General features: G+C 36.4%; 1 protein-coding gene across 10 annotated transcripts in view; it reads left to right on the plus strand.

Annotated features, from left to right (window-relative positions):
• The window catches only part of LOC307178519 (uncharacterized protein), a 232,527-nt gene that overhangs the window by 29,926 nt on the left and 179,463 nt on the right, over nucleotides 1–23,138 (plus strand). For 5 of the 10 annotated variants that reach the window (XR_013825203.1, XR_013825204.1, XR_013825205.1 and 2 more), the window contains exons 2-4: nucleotides 12,962–13,067; nucleotides 15,420–15,546; nucleotides 16,538–16,626. Coding sequence is in view for 1 of the 10 variants with exons in the window: in XM_079906714.1 (XP_079762840.1) it covers nucleotides 13,002–13,067; nucleotides 15,420–15,546; nucleotides 16,538–16,626; nucleotides 21,271–21,297 (309 nt within the window). In the remaining 9 variants the exon portion in view is untranslated. Of the gene's footprint in view, nucleotides 1–8,294; nucleotides 8,664–12,961; nucleotides 13,068–15,419; nucleotides 15,560–16,537; nucleotides 16,627–21,270; nucleotides 21,406–23,138 lie in introns of those variants that run through there. The other 5 variants (XM_079906714.1, XR_013825210.1, XR_013825211.1 and 2 more) reach the window with 5 other exon arrangements.

A 23,138-nucleotide genomic window follows, 5' to 3' on the forward strand; every position in this document is an offset into this window, starting at 1 on the left:
GCGCCAGCAGATAGAAAGAAGCATAGGAGGAGCTATAAGATGAAAGCATATGACCAGAGAAGGGAAAGGTAACAAAATACTGAGTGCCTTTTATCTTTCATGCACTCTGCAGGGCATTATATATATATACATTATAGAATTTAAGGGGAAAACCTCCAATTTGCATATAAGGAAATAGGTTGAATTAACTTAATAAATCAGTCAGGGGACCCATAAAAAGTAACAGAATAAAAATCTTATCCCATGTCAGTCTTTCCAAAAACAAGAAAGAAAAAATCAATGGTTTTACATTGATAGCACAGCAGATTGAAAAATGTGTGCATGAATAATTATAATGCAAAGGAGACAAAGGCACTCCATAATATAGGCACAACATTCTTCACAGGTTGGAAAATAGCACAGTGACAAGCCCAGAGTAGACATTTAATCAAAGTCGCTTACTTCCTGTTTGTTTGGAGAGGTTAATTAAGGGCTCATTCAAGGACACCAGTGGATATGGAATATTTGACTTGTAGCTATTATTTTCATGTTGACACACGAGAGTAACAACTAGGTACATTTAAAAAAAGTTAAAGTCCTAAAACTCTTAGATAGTAGCCAGCTCTTGTTTTTTATGATCAAATGAGTCCCTGAAAGTGTTAGTAACTTGTTAAAAGTCACAATAAATTAGTTTTGCTAGCAAAACTTTTCATGAGAAGGTATTTTTTAATATCTCCCCTTTTTCTGCTGTTACTTCCCAAAACACAACCTAAGATCCTTCCATGCCAAATGTAATAATGGATATTGTGTTGTGCCAGCAATTCAGATCTTCCCTTTAGTACCAAGGCTCTCCCTCAGTGGCAGCTGGGACTGTAGGCAGCTGAAAACTCTCAACTGGTCTTTCTTGAGGAATTGTCCTCAGCCAAAGAGAACGTCCTCACCCAAGACGATGCCCCCTCCCACCCATGCAGTCTACATCCTCTGACTGGTAAGTGTCAAGGTCTAACCGCCTTACATTAAAACAATTCTGAAGGGCCAACCCATCACCAGAGCCCCCCAAGTGACTGTCTAAGCATTTTTTGCAACTCAGTCATAATCTATTTCCTCCCTCTAAGCAACCCTACTGCCTTCATTCCCTTAGAGGTGTTGATCTCAAGGACACTCCTAATGTGTAAGTCTGCGCCTATTATCCTAGGAACCTGACTTAAGACATCAAATTATTAGATCTTCCCTTCAGGTGCTTTAATTTTCTGCATATTTATACTGAAATGCTACCTTTTGGGGCATTATTCTTCCATGGACAGCCCAATGCCATTGTCAGCTTAAACTGCACATTAATTAGGATATCAATGGGAGATTGATGACATCTTAAAGTTCTTATAATTTCAGGAGGGATTGTTAAAGGGAATATTTTAAAAGGAGAAGATAGAATATATAGAAGACACCAGGGATATTCCTTCCTGAACCATGGGACAGAGTGATGCCCTGCTTGACTCCATTGAGATGAGGAAAATGAAAGAATATAGGAGAAAAACCAATAGAGAGAAGGGCTGGGGCTGTTAGCTGAAGGAAACATTTGGTTCAAATGTACCTTGCTGGGAAGGATCTGGGAAAATAAATACATCAAGGATGAGAGTAAGGGGATGAGTGGCTCTGGATGAGAAAATGGAAGAGAAAATAATGTCCAGGTACAATGGGTGTCTTGCTTAAGGCCATAAAGTTAGTAAGTAGTGCTGACACTATAGAGCCACCCATAAGAATGCCTGTGCCATCATTTGATATAATAAATAAGTATATTCCATTTTATTATCATGTTATATTTCTGTGTTTATATCTGAGGAACATTTTGAGCTTCCTAAGATGAGACGTTAACTGTTACTCATTTCAGAATTTCTAACACCTAGTACAGTGTTGCAGGAAGTATAGAGCAACTTCCTTTTTCCTTGCGTACTCTTTGCTTAATATCCTCTTCATTCTTTGATTTGCCTTTGCTAAAAAACAGTTAACCTTCCTCGCTTCTAAAAATTATGCATTATAGTTTCCTGGGAATGTACATGGAGGTGTTAAAGAGAATGGGACATTCTCTTTCTGCTGTCCAGAAAGTTACAGCAGCTGACAAACCTTGGAGATGAATGGGGTGATGGCTATCATAGCCATAATGCCACTATATTCAGAAAAATCAATAAAATGTATTAAGTGACTGAGTGAGTGAAGGAAGTTAATGACACAACTAGGACAAAATATGAGTTTCTTCATATTTAGCTCCACTATTTCTTGCCAATACATGATAAGGCCTCTTTAAAGGAATGATAAACATATGAATGAACTACTAAAATCCTCAAGAACAGACAGATATATTACAAAATAATGTATTAAAGTCATGTTAAAAGAAGAAAAACAGATATTCTGCATCTCTTTGGAAATAAGGAGGTTACCAAAATATATCGTCAGAGAGAATTCAGCTTTGATGAAAGAAATTCAAATGCACAAATCACTGATCTTAATTAACCACTATTGATTCCATGGTATCAGGTTGAAATTAATATAGGCGAGTTCATCAAGCACAAGAGAAATGAACGTTATGAAGGTCTTCTTCTTTTAAGCTAGAAAGAGAAAGGGAAATTTAGGCCTATCAGGCAAGAGGCTCTGCCAGGTTTCAGAGGCCAAAGAAACAGACCCCAGATGGAATCCTGTGGACTTCTGCCATCTCCTTGGCTGGGCTGAATTTCTGCCATTTGCCTGCATCTGTCAGTGCAAAAGGCAAAATCTCTCCCCTCCCACCCACCTACTTCTACCTCCACCACCCACCCCGGCCTTTTCAAAATACATTTTATTTTATTGTCTCTTTACTTTTTGGAGACAAGCTCTGGAACTCCTCTCTCCACCAAAAGCAGCCCACTTCCTGCTGTACGAGAATTTACTTTTCTGCCTGGAACAGGTGTTATTGTTTAAAAATATCAAACAAAACTCCTTTAGCTACTATAAAAAGCATAGCTTTAGAAGCTTTATATAATTTTCAGAGCAAATGGCATTAAGAAATTTGCTCTTGCACCTGCCTACTCTGCAGATTTGCATAAATGTCCGTTGCTGTACAAATGTAGCATGGCGTTTGGTTCTATTTAATGCAAAAAAAAAAAAAAACAGAGACTCTGTCCATCTCTAAAGCATCTTGCAGAAGAATCACAGACATTCACTTTGCTTAAGCACATGAAAGAATGAGGGGAGGTTTCAGAATTTTCACACTAAAATAAATTTTTAAAAACGCAAAATATTAGAATATGACAGGCTAAGGCTATGCATATATTTTTGTCTGTAAGATTTAAGTATCTACTTGAATACATTACATTCTGAACATTAGGCATTGGCTTGTGAGAAAATTTCCTTCATAACATAAAGCTAACAAGCCTAGTTTGGAGTCAGTAATGTGAACAATGGTCTTAAATTCTAGTACCATGTGTGGTGATATGGTCAAACAAATTGGCAAGGATCTAGAGTTTTCAAAATATAAAATATTTTAAAAGAATAATAAAGGGGGAAATAACACATAGGGGAATTCAAACTGAGTTAGAATGCTGCTCTAAATGCATATTTTTCTTTATATCTTGCTTCAAATGTAAATCTTTTCATACATGTTGCATTGAGCAAAGTAGTAGGTCTCTCAAACTTGTTTTATCCACTAAGTGCTGTTGTGTGTACTTTTTAATGATTTGCTATCCTGTATATTGTTCTACCTCTATAGTCTTGCTTCATACTCTCATAATTACTTGCCAAAATTAATACAATAACTACTGCAATACTCCAGTTATTGGTATCACAGTATTTAATTTCAGTACCAACAAAATTACCTTCCATACTTCAATTTGTAGAGTTATCTTGGAAAATAAATAGGAAAATGTAATTATCCTGTTAAAACAATATCACTTCCTCCCATGACCCATAATAAGATTTCCAAGCTCCATATGTGAGTTTTTTACTTCATTTACGAACTCTTTTCCTATTGGTCCTTAACCTGCTTTTTTAAAATCACTACTGACATTTTAGACCAAATTTTTTTAATTTTTAGATGTATTTTTTATTGAGGTAACATTATATAAGTTTCAAGTATACAACATTTATTTCTACTTCTGTATACCAACAGCAAGCCCACCACCAAAAATGTAGTTTCCATCCCTCACTGGACATTTGATCCCTTTTAACCATTTTGACCTCTTCCCCCAACCGCCCACACTGTGCCCCTTCCCCTCTGGTAACCACTACTCTGCTCTCTGTATTTACATGTCTGGTTTTGTTTGCTTTGCTCATTTATTTTATTTTTTTGTTTGTTTGCTTGGTCTTTATCCCACATATGAGTGAAATCATATGATATGTCTTTCTCTGTCTTATTTCACTTAGCATAATACACTCAAGTCCATCCATGTTGTTGCAAATCGGGCTGAATAATTTTTAATGTTGGATGTGGAACCTGTCTTGTGCCTTGTAGGGTGTTTCGCAGCATTCCTGGCCTCTACTCACTAGATTCTCATAGCATCGCCCCACAAGTCATGGCAGTTAAAAATGGCTCCAGGCATTGCCAAATGTCCCATGGTCACAAAATTTTCTCTCATTAAAAACCATTGATCTTAACATGGGTTTCATGGAACCCGTGTATATCCTCACATCCAAATCCATTTACTCATGAATTTAGTATCCACTTAACACGTGCCTACTCATCCATCACGATCTAACTCAAGTGCCATTGCTCACGTGAAATCTTCTTTGATCCTTCTAACAATTAATTCTTTGTGCCACTTTAAACATAACCCTATTTCATCACATATTACCCTGTATTTAAACAATTTTTATTTCTGTCTTCCCCATAAATCTCTGAATTTATCAAATGTAGAACTTGTTTTTTTATACAGATCTTTGATTATTGCTATTACCTAGTAAAAAGACTGCCACATGAAAGAGAGGAACTCATTTAATATGTTTGAAAGAGTGATTGAATGATCAAACAAACGTTAAGATGATGAATAGTTGTTTGTGTGCCACACACTAGCATATAGTAGATAATTAATATATGTTTAGAGAAGGGATGAGTGAAATAGTCAATGTAATGGCACTCAAAATGGTGGGAGTCTATATAACACTATGCCACTCGAGCAACAAATCCCATTATAGCTTCCTGGATATTCATTTCAAATTATGAAAGCTCTCAGAATATTATCCCTTACGTGTAAGCTAAGTTGTTCATGTAAAAATTATCCTTATTTCATTTTGGATGTGCTGAATTAAACAGACTCCTGTTCCATCTTATCTATGCTGTAACCTTTACTAGACTAGAAGATGAATCTTAAATGGCCCTGGATAGTCCGTGATCCATGCAGAATAATTGCAGTCCACTTACTTTTGTTTCTTATTTTTATCCTTTCCTCACAGGGCCACTCTCTTATCCTCCAATTCTTTGTGTGGTTTAGCATGAGCTAATGACTGCACATTTATGCCTGTGAGAGTTTATAGTCTGAATAATAGCAGGAATGTCTTTTGACAATTTGCATTGTGCATCTTGTTATAAAAATAAGAGAAGGGGAATAAGTTAATGGACTGTTTGTGAACTCTTTTCTCTTCTCTGACATCATGTGAGTCCCAGGAAGACAGGTCAAGATTGATGAGCAGATTCTTAAATCGTTTATAAATTGATGAAACTCAAAGAAAGGATAGGGCTCTGTCTTTATCCTCTTATTGTTACATTCTAATTTTTTTGACAGGCCTTAAAATAAGCTCTTTTCCTTCCACATGGTATCAATAAAGCAGACACAAAAACTCTTCCTTGGTGATTTCAGTACACTCAAACTTTTCTCTGTTGATTTGAATGGAATGCATTTAAAAAGTGGTAAGGAATTCTGCAATGATTTGAACACCCAGCAGATATAAGGTAGAATAGATCAGTAGATATTGGATCAGGAAGTGAGGATGAATGAAAGTACACTTCAGGTGGAAATCTCTGTATAAGTGTGTGTGTGTGTGTGTGTGTGTGTGTGTGTAAATATAGCTATAGGTCTACATATATCTATCTATATGGAGAGAGAGTTATTATAGGAAATAACTCAAATGATATGGAGGCTAAGTCCCACAGTCTGCTATCTGCAAGCAGGAGAAACAGGAAAGCCAAGCTGGTGGTATAATTCAGTACAAGTCCAAACCTGAGACTTGGGGAGCCAGTGGTTAAATCTCAGTCTGAGTCCTAAAGCCCAGGAATCGGTAGCACCGATGTCTGAGGGCAGGAGAAGATGGATGTCTCAGGTCAAACAGAGGGAGCGAATTTGCCCTTCCTCTGCCTTTTTGTTCTACTCAGGCCTTTAGTGGATGGATATTGCCCACCTGCACTGGTGAAGGCCATCCTCTTTATACAGTCTACTGATTCAATGTTAGCCTCTTCCAGAGACACTCACAGACAACCCTGAAAAAATGTTTTACCAGCTATCTGGGCAACCCTTAGCCCAGCCAAAATGACACATAAAATTAATGATCACAGGTGTGTTCCAAAAACAGAGAATAAAAAATAACAACATAATGGAGAAAAGAGAAAAAAAGATTGGTGAGGCGTGTAAAGAGTTACATTTTAGGCCCTCATTTCCACTTCAGTGTATGTGCTTACTGATAAATGGAATAAGAATGAATTTATTATTATTTATTAAATAAGAATTTATAAATAAGAGTTTATTTATTGTTATAAAGATAAATAAATAAGAATTTGTTATTGTTATAAAGATCTTATTCATGGGACTTCCCTGGTGGTCCAGTGGTAAAGAATCTGCCTTACAATGCAGGGGACACGGGTTTGATCCCTGGTCAGGGAACTAAGATCCCACATGCCACGGGGCAACTAAGCCCTCGTGCCACAACTACTGAGCTTGCACGCCTCAACTAGAGAGCCTGCATGCTGCAGACTACAGAGTCCATGCGCTCTGGAACCCGTGGACCACAACTACAGAGCTCACGTGCCCTGGAGACTGCACACCACAACTAGAGAGAAGAAAAACCCACACATTACAACTAGAGAGAAGCCCACGCGCCACAACGAAGAGCCCACGTGCTGCAACTAAGACCTGACACAGCCAAAAAATAATAAATAAAATAAATCAATAAACAAATAATAAATATTTTACAAAAAAGATCTTATTAGTAAGCATTAGCACATAATTAGCAAATATGCTAGGATATAGCTAGGTTTAGAATATCTAGACATGTTTTGAAATCCCGACCCTTTCAACAATGTCATTCTTTTCCTTGAGCTCTGGTTTCCCAGTTTTGGACACTATCTGGATACTATACATTTCTTGCAACTTATAACTGTTGATGTAATATTGAGTAATGTTTGCTTTATTTTGACAATCTAATATAGCTTTTCACTTTATTTAGAGTTCTAAAAAATAACGTTACGGGTATTTTAAGGTTATATAATTTTAAGGTTCTATATTTTAAGGTTACATATTTTACAGTTATAAGGTTTTATATACTTAAGGTCATATATATATATATATATATATATACAACATATATATGTATATAAAATATATACATAAAATCCTCTCTTCTGGAAAGGAGCTGAACATATGAAAAATATTATTATCTCCCATAGTCATTTTCCATGACATTATGGTCTCTTTTTCCATGAGCAATCAGCTTTTTTCCTCTTCATGCTATCACATACATATTGTTTGTGAGGATAAAAATCAATGGCTTGATTCATATATCCATGTATCAAATATGTTACACAAAATCATTTTCTAATATTGAAAAGCAAGGAGAAAAGTTATTTCTCTCAGAAATTGCAGTTTGTTTTCTGGCAACTTATCAGCAATGTATGCTGAGTTTCAGAAAATCCCATAACTGGATTTATTTTTCCAAAAGAAGTGTTGGGGTAGATATGTTCAGCTTTTCACATCATAAAAAATAATTACTCTGATAGGACAATGGAAGACGGATTAGAAAATGATGTAATGGAAGCTGATTGGAAAGCAGTGGCCCTAGCCTTGAGCAGACTCCCAGGTTATAGCAGTCTGGATGAGGCAAATACATCATGGTATTTTTCACAATATATTGAATTAATTTTGTGTGAACTTTAGAGCGCTATCCAATTGCTGGTATGTAGTAGGCAGACAATAATGATGTTCATTTTTCGAAAGAGGGATCATTTGTCCTCATTGAAACTGTAGAGTCACATAAAATTTGATTTACTTTCTGGAAATAGGATTCATAACGTTGACTCTGCCTCTCACCTATGCTTATTTTTACATCCATCTGTGCAAAATGGGTAAATGTGTAAACCGTGCACAGATGCACACACACACATGCACACATTATTTCAGTTTTTAACTACCAGTAACTCTATGGTGAATTTCTTTCCATAATTCAGTAAAATTATTTCTAAAACTGCTTTTACTTCATAATGAATCCTCTCTTTTAAGGAAGAAGTACCAAACCATGGAATCTGAAATGGATATGACGTGACCCAGCGAATTAGAAGTCTGATTTCTCTCCTTTCATTGTATAAGCACCATAAATTTTCTAATCCCTTTTTTGTTCTGAATATTCATAGTCATGTGATTATTAGACTCTTTTTCTGAAAAAGAAAAAATAATGAAGACTTCATTTGTAGTAGAAGATGTTAGAGTAGATCTACTTGTTCAGAATCACTTGAGGTAATTTAATAATTTACATTTCTTTCATGTGTGTTTGAAAAGTATGCTTTGTTATAGGTAATAGGTACTGAAGTCACTCACATCAGACCTTGCCTTCTCATTCCCTCTCCTGTGAAATGAAATATCTGAATCAAGAATTACCGTATCTTAGAGGCTCAGACTGTGTAATTTTCAAGGCAGCTCAAATGGTTAGATAAAATGTATTTGAAAATCAGTATTTTACACAGATCACTTGATTCAGTCTCATTAGATAGCATTACCTTACTCTCAGACATCAATTAATGCAATGGCTAGAGGATGAATCTCTCTGTATTCCAGGCTTTAGTTTGCCATCAAATTAGGTGCAGAGAAAACTGAAGGACATAGAACACTAGGCATGCAAAGAAAAAAAAAAATAATAACGATTATTGAATGTGATTTTATGAAAGAATAGAAATATTTTGAAGCTGTAGCTGAAGTCCTGGCATCTCAAAGAAAAACAATTCCATAGGAGGTTTAAGTCTTTTTTTCTTAAAACCCTAGGCCTTTTTGCCAAGAACAGGGCCTAGGGTAGACTGAGGCTTTGATCTCAGAAATCACCAAATGAGCCCTTTTCTTTTACTAGTAAGGAAACCAGGTGAACAGGAGTGGTGGCAGTGAGTAATTTTTTGGAAAAGACAAACGAAATCAGTAGGACCAAGGTTGTTTTTAAAAAGAAAAATGTTCTAAGTGTTAGATGCTTCCCAACACATTGTGGCCACAGCCAAAGCCAAGCTCCTGCCATCAGCAGCCTTTCTCTTTTCCTGAACTAGATAAGGTATAGCCATTCTGTTGTTCAGATTCTCCTAGGAAAAGAGCTCTTCTTTGTTTGCATCATCTATTTAAGGTTACCTATTTGCTAAAGTAAGGACATTTAGATACCAAACGTAAGAATGTGCACAGTCTTTACTGCAACATTTTATTTTTCTTTCCAAATGATCTTTATGAAGAAGACAAAGTATTTCTTGTGAGACTTGCATACCTTCCCCCCTGTGTTGCCATGCCCTCCACTATGCCTAAGGATGCTAAGTGCATTATAGGTTATGAAGCAAAAATATAAGCTAACCTCTGTGCAGGAATCCTCCCCACAGAACCAGGTATCTACATATCAGAGAAACTGTTGAGCACATCTGATCATAGTGGTTAAGAATGAGGCTCCAAACTCTGCCTCTTATTGACCCTGTGAGACCCTGACATGCTCTGAACCTACCTAAAGTCAGTTCATCACCCAGTTCTCTGATTTGTTATTTTCCTTCTGGCCTTGTGTTCATCATAAATTTCACTTCCCAGTAAGCAGCCTTCGCGTCTCACTCATTTCTTTTTACCGATTACAACTCGCGATCTCTCTATTTCCTGCTTCAAAGGGTTTGTCCCTGGAGACCTCATATGAGATGTTTCCTGAGAAGTAGTAATAGGGTATTCTGTGGGGGTGGGCGATGGGCTGGGGCTCTGTTTTCCTTTCTGTCTGTCTGACGTCCCCTTGCTTGTCTCGGCCGTGGCCAGTGCCTGTCCGCAGTGAGGTGGGGGAGTGGGGGGAACTGCTGAGCTGAAGGCCCAGAGCTGATAACTCATCCTGGTCCTGTCCAGTGTCCAGGGATCTGGAGACATCCTCACCCACTCAAAAGAAAAAAAAAAGGAAAATAAACAGAAAAAGGATAAAAAGAGAAGGATCAGGGGAGTGGCCACGTGTGTCTGCTGGCCCTGTGTCTGTTCAAAGGTGTTGGTAGTTTGGTGTGTGTGGTGTCATGAGATCTTCTGTCTCATAACAAAAGGTCTGTGGGTGATCTCAGGCTATACCTCCTAAGGCTTTGCAAACTTTTGAATACGCTGAAACCAGAGTAAGAAAGAAAGAAAAAAGCTGGTCTACTCTGTTGAGAATAATACCACTGAATATTCTCCTGTGAACTGAGGGCTATGTGGTGATAACTTAGAAAATCAATGAGATAAAGCTCTGTACCTGATATTTATGCTAATTCCCAAAGAACACAATCTTCCCCAAAGATTGAGCAACTTTTAAGGGCACAAGCACTGTGTCTTCCTTACCTATGTTTCCTGTAGTTTCTTGGGCATATCACTTAACTTTAAGCTTCAGTTTCCCAGGATGAGTATAAAGCTGGCAATTTGCTTTGCTTATCTGGAAAGCAAGCCAGAACAGACTGAGAGCAAGGCAAAATAGATTTTTTGTATAATTGTATACCAAAAAAAACTGTTTTGTATACAATTATATATTTTTTCTTGTTTAATGCCCAATATATTTATCTTTTGAATTTACGAAAAAACAGAAACCCAAAAAAAAAAAAAGAACTAACAAAGATCAAGAAGGTATTCCTCTAAATTAGGCATAGGCAACAGGCAGGCAGGCATAGACAATATGTAAATGAATGGACATGATCATGTTCCATTATCATATTTTTAAGTGAAGTGAGAAAATAAAGAAGGGGAAATTCCAGATCAGATTCACCACCTGGAGACAATTTCATGTTTTGTAAATTTGGTATTCTGACAAGGCCCTGGGATCTGAGCCCTCAGGACCCTGGATTCTCTTTTGGACCAAACACAAGGTGTGAAGGCAATGTTATCCTGAGGCATAATCCTGTGTTTACATAGACTCTGCCTCCTGGTTTGTGCTCTTGAAGAAAGGTGCTCGCTCAGCATCCACTGTTCACAGAACTCTTAAAAACTGTCTTTTTCCTGCTGTCACAAACTTTCTATACAACTTGATTCACTTTAGAAGGGAACACAGTGCCTGGTGTGTACTGAGTACTTACTAAGTTGTGCCATTGGACAGGGTGTTCTAGAACATGTTATCTCAGTGAGTCCTCTCAACAACTCTATTCAGTAAGGACTATTAATGCTGTATTTTTTTTTAAAGAAGGAAAGTGAATTTAAGTGGCATGTTCAAAGTCATATAGCTTGTAAAAGAGAGACAGAATTGGAACACAAGTCTTTTTGATGCCTAATGTCATGATCTTTTTATGATCTTTTCATGATCTTTTCATGACATCATACTGCTAAGAGAGTCAAGAAGAGGAATGTGGAGTTCCTCTTAAGGAGTCCCTTTTTGGCTCAGTATACTGGGCATGGCATTTTCTCCAAGTAAAAATAGAGATTCAAACAACATGGCATCTAGGAAGTAGAATATAAACAGGCTTATTCTCTTAATAAACATCACCATTCCTAGCCTAAGAGTCCCTCAGAGAAATGGAAGTCTTGCTGCTTTGAGATTGCCTGAAAAGTATATTCCAAATAAATACCGTATTCTCTACCTCTGGAGTGTTTACTTCAGAATGTCCAGGATGGACCCTGAATACCCTCATTTCCCTCTCCCCACCACCACCACTGTGTAATTCTTATGAGTGTCTGAGATTGGAAGTGACTGTATTCTTTATGTCAGGTTAGGTCAGAATCCCACTCACAGAGAATATCAAACATACTCGCAAAGCCCTTGAAACATCTTATGCTGTCTTCTTGGGAAGTCAAATTTTGGACATTTCAAGAGACTATCTGGTATGGTCATTAAGAACATGGGTACTGAATTTAGGAAGCCTGGGTTTATCACTTATTATTTTTGTATTTGAGCATGTTATTTAAACTCTCTGTGTCTCAGGATAATAAAACATTCTACAATTACGAGGATATCAAATGAGACAAGCTATAGTAAGCACTTGGCAATCTGTTACTATTGTTATCAATGCTGCTGGTGGTATACCTGTTAGATACTGCACAAACAGACATAACAAATGATCCCAAAACTCTGTGTCTGACAACAGTAAGCATTTGTTCTGACACGCAGGGAGGTATGGGTCAACTGTGATTTGGCTAAGCCTGTCTGGATCTCAGCTGGGTGGATATGCTTCAGAAAGCAAATACAGTTGAGCATGGCTTTAGGCTCTGGATTGGGTTCAGATCTGCTCCATGAGTGCTTGTTCTGGGACCCAGAGTCCAGGGCCAGCAGATGCCTGCGACTTACTTTTCTCACGGTGGGTTACCGATGTGCAAAAGCCAAGTCGAACTATATGAACACCTATAAGGCCTCTGTGTGAGTCACTTTTGCTAACATCCTATTGATCAAAGCCATGTCATTTGGGAAGGAAAATAGATTTCATCAGTCTGAGATTAGAAGCAATAGGAGTGAAAATATATGGAAAAATAATCCAAACTATCAAAACTATAGTAATAATGATTCTCAATTAATAAATATGATGCTCCTTAACATTTGCTGTGAGACTATAGCTTGCAACATACTGTGCTAAACACTTTATATTGATTTTTCTTTAAAGGTATGAGAATGAAAAACCACTACCACTGAAACCATCATAAATGAGAACTGCCTTTACCTTTTCTTCCTCTGGGAAACACATTCATGCTGGGACACTTCTTTTTCAGGTGACTCAGAATAATTTATATTAGAACAGCTGATTTCTTCCAGGCTCTGTCCTAAAATTCCTAGAGACATCAGAAATAGGGAAATATGCCAGAGGTGTCCACACTCTGGGACATGGGTATTATCTGTGGGAGAATGTTAGCTGGGACTTGAGTAGAGGATAGCCAGTTAGAGTTGATTAATTCAGCAAATATTTATTGCAAACTAATGCTATCCTAGTTTCAGGCCAGGTAAAATTTTAAAGTGAGTTTAGAAACATCACAAGACTTAGTAAGGAACTTAACTAAAGAGAAAGGTAAAAACTAATAAAATAATAATATAATAATAATAAAATAAAGTCAGATCATAGAGGGGCTTAAATATGATTAGATATTGTATAGGAAGTAGGGAGGGATTGAAACTGGTGAGCAGATGTTAGTATATAGGAGATTCATCCCTCTAGGAATATTTTAAGTATATATAACATTGGTTTAGTAGTATAATTTTAAAGGACAAATTAAAAAAAAAAACAGAAGAACAATGATTAACATACTAATAAAAATTGAAAACATTATGTAAACAGACTATTCACTGACAAGAAAATACTAAAGACCATAGACATTTGAGAGGTTCAACTTCAATAGTAATTTAAAGAAATGCATATTATAACGACAGTGTCCTGGTTGGTTGTTTTTTCAGCAGTTATTCAAATTTATTTTTCAGAAGTCTTTCAAATTTTTAAAAATTTATTTTAGTGTGATAAAGAATGTTTTACATGAGATATACCCTCCTAAATTTTTTTTCAGTTTATAATACATTATTGTTGACCATAGGTACTGTGAAAACCTTTTTTAAATTAAATATAGTTGATTTACAATATTATATTAGTTTAAGGTATACAACGTAGCAATTCAAATTTTTTTATAGATTATACTCCCTTTAAAGTTAGTATCAAATATTGGCTATATTCCCTGTGTTATACAATATGTCCTTATACCTTATTTATTTTATACATAGTATTTTGTATCTCTTAGTCCCCTGCCCTTTCTTGACCCTCCCCACATCCCTCTCTCCCCTGGTAACCACTAGTTTGTTCTCTATACCTGTAAGCCTGTTTCTGTTTTGTTATATTCATTCTTTTTTTTTTTAGATTTCACATATAAGTGATAACATATAGTATTTGTCTTTCTCTGTCTGACTTATTTCACTAAGTATAATATCCTCCAGGTCCATCCATTTTGTTGCAAATGGGAATTTTTTTTCATGGCTGAGTAATATTTCATTGTGAGTGTACGTGTGTGTGTGTGTATCTACACACCACATCTTCCCAAAAACTTTTTTAAAGGAGGAAATATTACTAATATCCAGCAGTGGCAACAGTATGAGGGTAAAACATAGTCTCATAAATTCTTAGTGGAAATGTAAATTGGTCTAGCATTATTGGACAAAAACTTGTCAGCATCTGTAGAAATCATAAATGTGCATCACTTTTGCCCAGTATTTACCTTCACAGATATATATCCAAGAGAGAAAAACAATAACAACAATAGAAACGAAAACAAAAATCAAACCAAAATTATATCCATGTCCAACAAATACAAGTGGGTATTTTATTGAAACCTTTCAATAGCAAAATTGGGACTGAATTAAACTCTTATATTTACTGAATAGTTATTCATGTTAATTTCCATCCATTATATAAAATTCTGTGCAACATTTTTTTAAAAACTGGTCTTGAGAAATGTCACAGAGAACCTAGTGTCTTTCATGAATGAAGTATCACTGATAGTTGTTTTACTGTCAGTGTTTCTGGGTTCAGAAGCTTGTCAAAAGGTGTTTGCATCTTTTCTTCTTTTCATTTTCTTTCTTTTCTGTGAAACTTGTTTTAAATTTTTTAAATGGCTAATTTGTCGTACTCTGTGCATATAGAAGATGGTGTAAAAACTGGACATACTTTTCCAAAGCTGTGAGGTGTGATAAGGAGTGTAAACTGCTGGCTTGAATTCTAATGAAGAGGTAAAGCCTAAATCAAATCGCCTTTCCAGGTCTCTGTCAATAAGAATTGCAACGGCCTTTCCAATTAATTATCACTGAAGTTAAAAAGGAAAACAGAATAGCTGTAATTAATGCAAGCAATAGATAACACACTCATTAACATTGCTCCTGTATCATTTTCTGAAACATACTTTTTTTTTCTGTTTTTAAACACTAAAGAGCTGTAGGAACATCTTACACATTTGTTTCATGCATTTAATCAAATCTTAATCTTTGGAGTCTCTTATACCTGAAACAACTAGCTATATAAATTAAAATAAGAATGGTAAACTGGTAATTGATTAGTTCAGTGTTGATTAAGGCTCTTGTGTGCTTCTCAGCCAGAGGGCTACCAGGAAAGCTTACCTTCCATATTTTGGGGGAAACTCAGAAGGAAATGTTTAGCCTACAAAGAAGAAGCTGAACAAGAAAATAAATCTTCAGTATCTACAGAGAAATCTGCAAAAGGTGATAAGTAGAGGTCGTTACTCTTTATATTCATTATAAATGTACTGATTATGAAAAGAGCACAGTTGTTGCAAGATGGTGGACTGACAATGGGCTATGTTAAGTATTAAGGAATACAGTCCTGTAGTCAGCAGTAATTAATTATAACTTTTCCTTTTCATCCAAGTAATTGCAGTTGTAACTAGGCTGAAATATGTTCTTTTTGCTTACTTTCCAAAAGAACATAATCACTGACAGAACTTTATGCAATATTTCAATAACAGCAGGCTTCAGTATCTTCGTTTTACAGATCAAACTGCATGAGGTAATTGACATGGCTTGTCCAACTTCTGGAATCAGAGTTGAACACAGTATCTCATGGCTCCAAATCAGTACTCTTTCCTTTATTCCACACCTTCTAGTGTTTATAAAATAATAGTATCTGGATCAGATGACACCATGCATATAAAAATCGTTTCTGCACTACAAAGTTCTACTTAAATGGAAATGATTATAGAACAAAGCAAAATGCATTTCTTTAAAGTTAGCAAAACCAGACCCTATTTTAACAACTTACGTAAGCAAATTCCTTTCCAACAATAGTCTAAATCATTAAGTTATAAAATGGTAGTTTAATGTATTTTAACAGACTTTCCATTGCATGTTCCTTAGAATTCACTTCTCAATTTTTGTGTCTTAAAACATGTGAAGAGTAAGATATGGCTCATTCTCTCAAGGGTGTGATATTCTGAGGGGGACAAAATTAGATATAATTATTTAATTATAATCATGATAATAATACAACCACGCAACAATTGAAAGTAATATGAATCATTAAAGACAGAGACTAAATCACAGGGGTGAGGCATGTACAGAGTTTTAGGAAAATATTGCCTTAAGAAAGTAGCTATTGCCTCAATCAGAAGAAGCGGTATAATTTACACCTGATCCCAAGACATCCCGCTTCATCCCTGCGATTTAACGAACAGCTGGTCTTTTTTTTCTGTTCCAGGGATTGTTCAAAGCACTGGATATGCAAAATGCATGGACACACTGTGCCCCCAAGAGGAAAGACAGGTACTTCAAGGTGACTGCAACTCAGTAAGTACTGAAGTAAGATTGTGAGCATCATGAGGAAGAACTAATAAGTTAAAGAACCATTTAAGATGAGCCTTGAAGGATGGGCTGTAGTTCATCTGGAGGAGAAGGGTGGAGAGATACTTCTATGAAGAAGAAACAATGAGCAAGGATGTGAGGGCATAAAATTACACACAGTTTGAGAAAGCATACGTATTAATGTCAGGGACAATACCCACCAGGAGCTCTTCTTCTTAGCTTCAAATGAATATTAAGATTTACAAAACTATCCGAGAACACACGTGGTTTCAGCTACTCAGATTTAGGCAACAAAGCACAGCATACCAGCCGGTCAGTATGCCCATACAGAAGCGCCTGTACATGTTTAGATAGTTAACCAGCAATTGTTTTCTGCCAGCTCCCCTTACATCCAGCAGGTGAAAGCTCAGGTAATGGAAGAACACACATCTTGCAGATATGTGATCCAGCCTAGTTTAGAAGTCTCATTTCCAACATGAGCCAGTATCTGTGAACCACTTCAGTATTATTAAGCGAGGTTCCAGGGTCTCTACATGGGAAATACCAGTTAAGAGATTCTCTTCCATATAGAATTTCAAAGCTATGGCTCCAAATCAAAATTTTTTCAGCCATACATAGACATCCGAAACCAGACACAATTTGATAATCAGGGATTGTTTTTACCATAAGCAATGCTGCTAATAACACACCTGAAAATCTACCTTTTTTAAATCTCCAGGGTAGCAGGAGGTGGCCGAAGGGAAGGAGACCAGCTGTGACTATATGTCATCACCGGCTCTTTACTCCAATTATTTCTAATTTGGGGCAAATGTTTGAAGAAATAACAACGTAGGTGGAGAGAAGCAGGAAGGTTTCAGAGGCTCATCATAGGCACATTGTGTAGATCTTGGTAACAGGGCCCTGAGAATAAGGGAAAGGAAGTGGTCAACTGTCCGTGTGAAAGTTACCAAAGGTTAAGGAGGAAAGTGGTTCTCAGAGAGTTTGATATGTTTCACGTCTCCCACCTTATGTCCTATCATAATCCCTTTAACTGTTTGCTTTCTGACCATGTTCATCCATCTTTCACTTGAATATGCCATATTACAACTAGTTATAGAACTTTTGCACAAGCTTAGCCTTCTGCCTGGGTAACATCATCATCATCACCATCACACACATACACATATACATTACACATCATACATCCTTTACTCAAGGAAGTAACCCTGATTACCACTGGAGGAATTCTCCCAATCAAATATCCTCTTGATATCTTATAACTTTATATCATAGATTTTAACACAATTTTCCCTTTACGGTCATTTCAGTATTCATTTACATTTTCCTCTAGATAGTAAGGTTGATGAATGTAGGAAACATACCTGGTTTGGGGCCCTTCCCAGTTCTTGGCACAGAGTGAGTACTTATAAAATTATTTTGAATTCATTAATCAAAGGATAAATGCACAAATCAAAGAATATCATGGGAGAAAATGTTGGTAATGGTTAGAAGAAAAATGTAATTTCAGTTGGTATATGAATTACCCATTAAATATCCAAATTTGAAAATGTTCAATTAATAGTGAGAAGGTAATGGGACTAGAGATAAGGATCTGAAGGTGTGTATGTAAAAAGCTGAAAACGTCTTAAGTCATCATGATCACTGTGGTTTTACATATCTAAAATACAAGAAATTACATGAGTCACAGATGAAACTTACCATGTTTTGAAGAAGCAGTTGCCTAGAAAAGTGTTTATGAATAAGTGGGAATTACCAGTTGGCCTTTAAGGCTTGGTAAAATGTTGACACTATAAATGCTATCTCATTTCCAGCTAAAAGACAGAAAGGAAGGGTAGGACCTAACAGCCACTTAGTACTTTTTACTAGAAAGCACCACTTTCATAAACTCTTTTAATCATCACAAAAGGACAATTCTGATCTCATCATAATCTTTTTATGAATAAGGAAGAAAATGGATTTAGAAAGTTAACTAATTTGCTCAGTGTAGCACAGTAAGTAAATAAAAATGGCAGGTCTCCCAAACAATATTTGCATATATATTTTTTCAATACCTTAATTTTTAAATAAATCTTTCGTATTTTTTGACCTTTTCAAATGCCCTTCAGCTATCAACTCAGGTGGCCCTGTATATTTTGTTTAATGCTTCCCCAAGATCAGGATGACTAAGTCCTTTCAGGTTTTATCTTTTTTACAAATGGAAACATCCCCTAGGCTATATAGTCTTTGCTTGGTGTTTTCTAAAAACAAATACACACCTGTCAGAGATCCCAGCTACAGCCTCACTCAGATGAATCAGTGTCATTTCTCTGAGAGAAGGTGGCGTAATTTCTATACCTTTTTTCCATCACCTGCTCTCTGCTCCAATTATTTCTAGTTTAGAGGCCTCGCTTCACATTCATCCCTCTCAGTTCAGTCTTCTCTCCCTTGTGCAGGGTGAGGGATCACGGTTCCCATACACTCCTGTTAGGATGCCAAATTAGCAGTTAGCAGTTAAGGAAGCTCATTCACCAAAAAAGACATAATCCTTCAATTATGTGAAAGTCAGAAGAATGATCTCTTTACATCCTAAGCCACATCAAAGAGGCTGATATTTATTTCAGATTATTATACCTTGATGACTGATCAATTTGACCATCTTCCTATTCTGTGAAACAAAAAAGGAATCTTTGTGTGCATTTCATGGCCATTTATCATTCCTCTGGCTTTCAGATTGCAAGGCTGAGATCAAAGGAAAGGGGAGGAGTGATATTCTGCTGCCTAACACTGAGAGCAAAGCATGATCATACCTCAGGGTTTTCTAATTGTTAAATATCACCTCTGCTTACTTTGTATTGTGAAAGAAACAAACACTGCTCTCTTAATATATTGCACATCAAATTCTATTTGTTCTCTTTGATTTTAGAATCAAAATAAGCTCCCAAGTAATCAATCTGAATATGGATTCCAATCCATATATATCCCTAGGCTCCGCCGGTAATTTGCTGTGTGATTTGGTCAGGTAGCCTTCCTTACCTGGACCTAATTTTTCACACATATAAAATGGAAGAATGGGAACTTGATCATGTTTGACATTTTCATTAGCAAGTTAAAGCCTCAGCTTTGATATTCAAGTGATACACCAAATTAATTTACTTGTTATCATAATTGTTTTTATTCCACAAGCAAATTTCATAAATAAGAAGAGTGGGTTATGAATATGAACACAGAAGTTTTTCTATCTAGACTATAGACATATCCTATGATTTTCTGCTCATGTACCATTTCATTCCTATAAAATGTGAAATCTTAAAAATCTAACACTTTTGTTTGTTTAATCATAAAATGCATAAATATGTAGCACATGATATGAAAGCCTCAGGTAATTCCTTAAAATCTCCTACTTCTCTCCAGGGGAAACCCCCTTTAACAGCTTAGTGTGCATCCCATCACAATCCGTTTTATGTACCTGTACACGGATGATATTGGCATTTACCTTTTGTTTTACGTTAATAGGGTTGTACTTTGCATTTTGTTTTGTGTGTCTTTTTCTCACCATTTAGCAATATGCTTTTCAGTGCTATCCACGTGAGCATATAGAGCTATCTCAGTCATTGTCTTTGTGGATGCATGTTAATCAATGGCATAAATGTACCACAATTCAATGTATCCATCTGTTGATGTACATTTAGATTTTTAGTTTCTTTTCATTTTTACAATGACAAAAATGCTGAAAAAACTTTTGTTTTTTTCCAATTGAAACTGTACTTTTTCATCTGTTTATTTGCTAGAGCTCCTGGTATATGAGTAGTGACTCAATATATATCTGATGATTAATTCATGGAAAAATATTGTTATATATTACCCTAACAATGGATTTAAATTTGTAGCAGTGGAAATAAGATTCTTCACCACTTTTTGGCTCTTACCCTCATTACTAGATGGATCCAGGGAGCCAGAATGACTTTCAAACATGAGAAAGGGCAAATAATTGAAAGATTCAGAAGTATTATAATTCTTCACCCAGGGAGCGGAGGATGTCTTGTAACTTCTTCCTTCCAAATCTTCTCTTGTCTGATGTCCAGAGCACTGAAAAGATTAGAAATCTAGAAGAACTTCAAGGGGTGGGGGGAAGACTATCATGAGATTTCAATCCATTCATCCATTTATTCTTTTTTTTCTTTTTCATTTGCTCAATTATTTATTTAATGTAGGAAATGTTTCTTAACCATTGGCATATACTGGTCACTCTTACTTGTTACCAAGGAGTCTAGTAAAAAAACTGAAAAAGAATGCTATTTATTGAGGTTTACTGTGTTTTATTTACTTTACCACATGAATATAATATATTTCTTACAACAGTATCACAATGTAGGGTTTTTATTCCAACTATGTAGATATACAAACAGAGGCTCAGAGAATAACTTCTCCCAGTGTATATAGAGTATGACATTTGTAGTCAGACAAAATAGATTCTGAATCTAAGCTAAGCCAATAACCAACTGTGTATCTTTAGTTTAGATGTTTAGTTTTCTAATCTAGGAAATGAAGATAATACTAACAATATCCATATGGTTAAGTTGAGCTTAGTACAAGACCTAGGACACCAGAGAAGACGTAATTGAGACTATTGTTTTCATTATTGTTTCTTAGTCTGCTTTAGTGGTCAAGAGGTGCTGAGATGGATAGAAGCAGAAGTTGACTGATTAACCTTGCCTTGGGGTCTGGAGAAAAGGAGATGCTGATATGCCTTAGCTCAGCTCCTGACAGTAAGAGAGAATTCAGAAAGTAAGAACAAACGTCCTACTTATGAAGAAGTGAAGAATGACTGTCCTGTAAAAATCAAGACCTATGGGATGGGAAAAGGCTTGGACAAGCTCAGTAGGGAAGGGAGGGGCCCAACATTACCATGCCCCACCCCACCGCCCATCCAGAACGTTCTGCATCACTACCTTTACTTCCTTTTACTCACTTGTTGGTGATTTAATCATTTCCCCTTGGGTCTGCTGATGAACATTTACCAAAGCAAGACAAGTTCTCAGTGGGCAAGAGGGTTTCTACCCTGCATTTCTTTAACTCAAAGAGAGTTGTAACCTCAGTCTGGCTTCCTAGTCTTTGGAGTTGCTTAGGACCAGTAAAATTCAGATCAGTTCATTTGTCGGCTTTGCTTTCTTTTTGCCTCTATTTCTTGCTGCCATTTTTAGACAGATGCCTGGAAGAAAAAGTTTGTTATTTGAGACCAGACAGCATGGGTTTTAATCTGGCTTGTACCCGTACTAAGCATCTGATTTGGCACATTGCATCACCTGAGTCACAATCTTCATCTTTAAATTACGATGATAATATTTAATTTCCAAGGTTGTCATGCCATAAATAGAATAAACAAGGTGAGGCACTTGGCAAAAACATAACCAATTAGTACATATTTGCTATTTTTTTTCTTTACAGTAGATGACTAAGACTGAATAAGCTAAAAAACCATATAAAAATTTGAGAGTTTGCTTTTCACTATTGTTTGTATAACTCCTAATTTGACGTTTATGCAATATTCCTCTAGATGTATTATAATCAAGGTTTCAGTGGAGAATACTGCTTGGACTAGAATCTCCTCCAGCTGTTCTTGTTAAAAATCAGAGCTGAAGAGTCACTCCTAGGGAAGTATTTGCGTATAGATGAACTCAGTAGTTACTCTAGACCTTTTGAACCATTTCAATCTCTATGGGCAACAATCCTTAGTTCTTTTAAATAGCTTTGTTACTCAGTGCTAACATGACTCATGTTGTGAAACCTTTAATAAGCCTTTTAAAACACTCTACCTCCATTCATAAGAGCAGGGCCTAAAGTGTAACGTCGCAAATTAGTTGGAACTTGGATTTAAGTACGAGGAACTGAGCTTTTGTAGCCACTGAATGGTATGATCCTACCAATTTTCACACAAAACACCCAACTGGGTCTTTTGAATAAGACTTAGAGGGGGGGGACGAGCCCAAAGATCACACTGTAAACAATTTTCAATAGTAACCCATAGCTTTTGTTATAGGCCTACTATAAAATAGATTTGATTTTATAACCTGTAATATTGTGATATTGTTTCTTTATTAGTTACACTATCTGACTAACTACAGATAGCATAAGGAGGATTTTACAAATGAAGACACATAGGCTAAATGAAGGTGGGAAGAAGTGAGGAGATTATAAGAAAATAGTTTATACACTGCAGGGTGTTCAATATGCCTGGGAACGTATTGAAAGAGAAATGAGAGCAGTACTGAGAATTGCTTTCTCCTTCTCTCCATCTGGCTACATCCCAATCTTCCTCCATGAGTCACATGCTTTCAGAATCTGCCCTTGCACTCCTCCCAGTCTGATGTAGGTTGTCTTTCTCTATTCCCTTGGCATCTGAGGCCTTCCCCTTCAAATACCTCTGCAGTGGGCTAAATTGTAATAGTCTAGCTACTCCTCTATTTCCAAGACTATATTGTACTCATCTCCAGAATGTCTTATTTAGAACTACATCTCCA

This window comes from Stenella coeruleoalba (genome assembly GCF_951394435.1).
Source record: "Stenella coeruleoalba genome assembly, chromosome: 20".
NCBI lineage: Eukaryota > Metazoa > Chordata > Mammalia > Artiodactyla > Delphinidae > Stenella > Stenella coeruleoalba.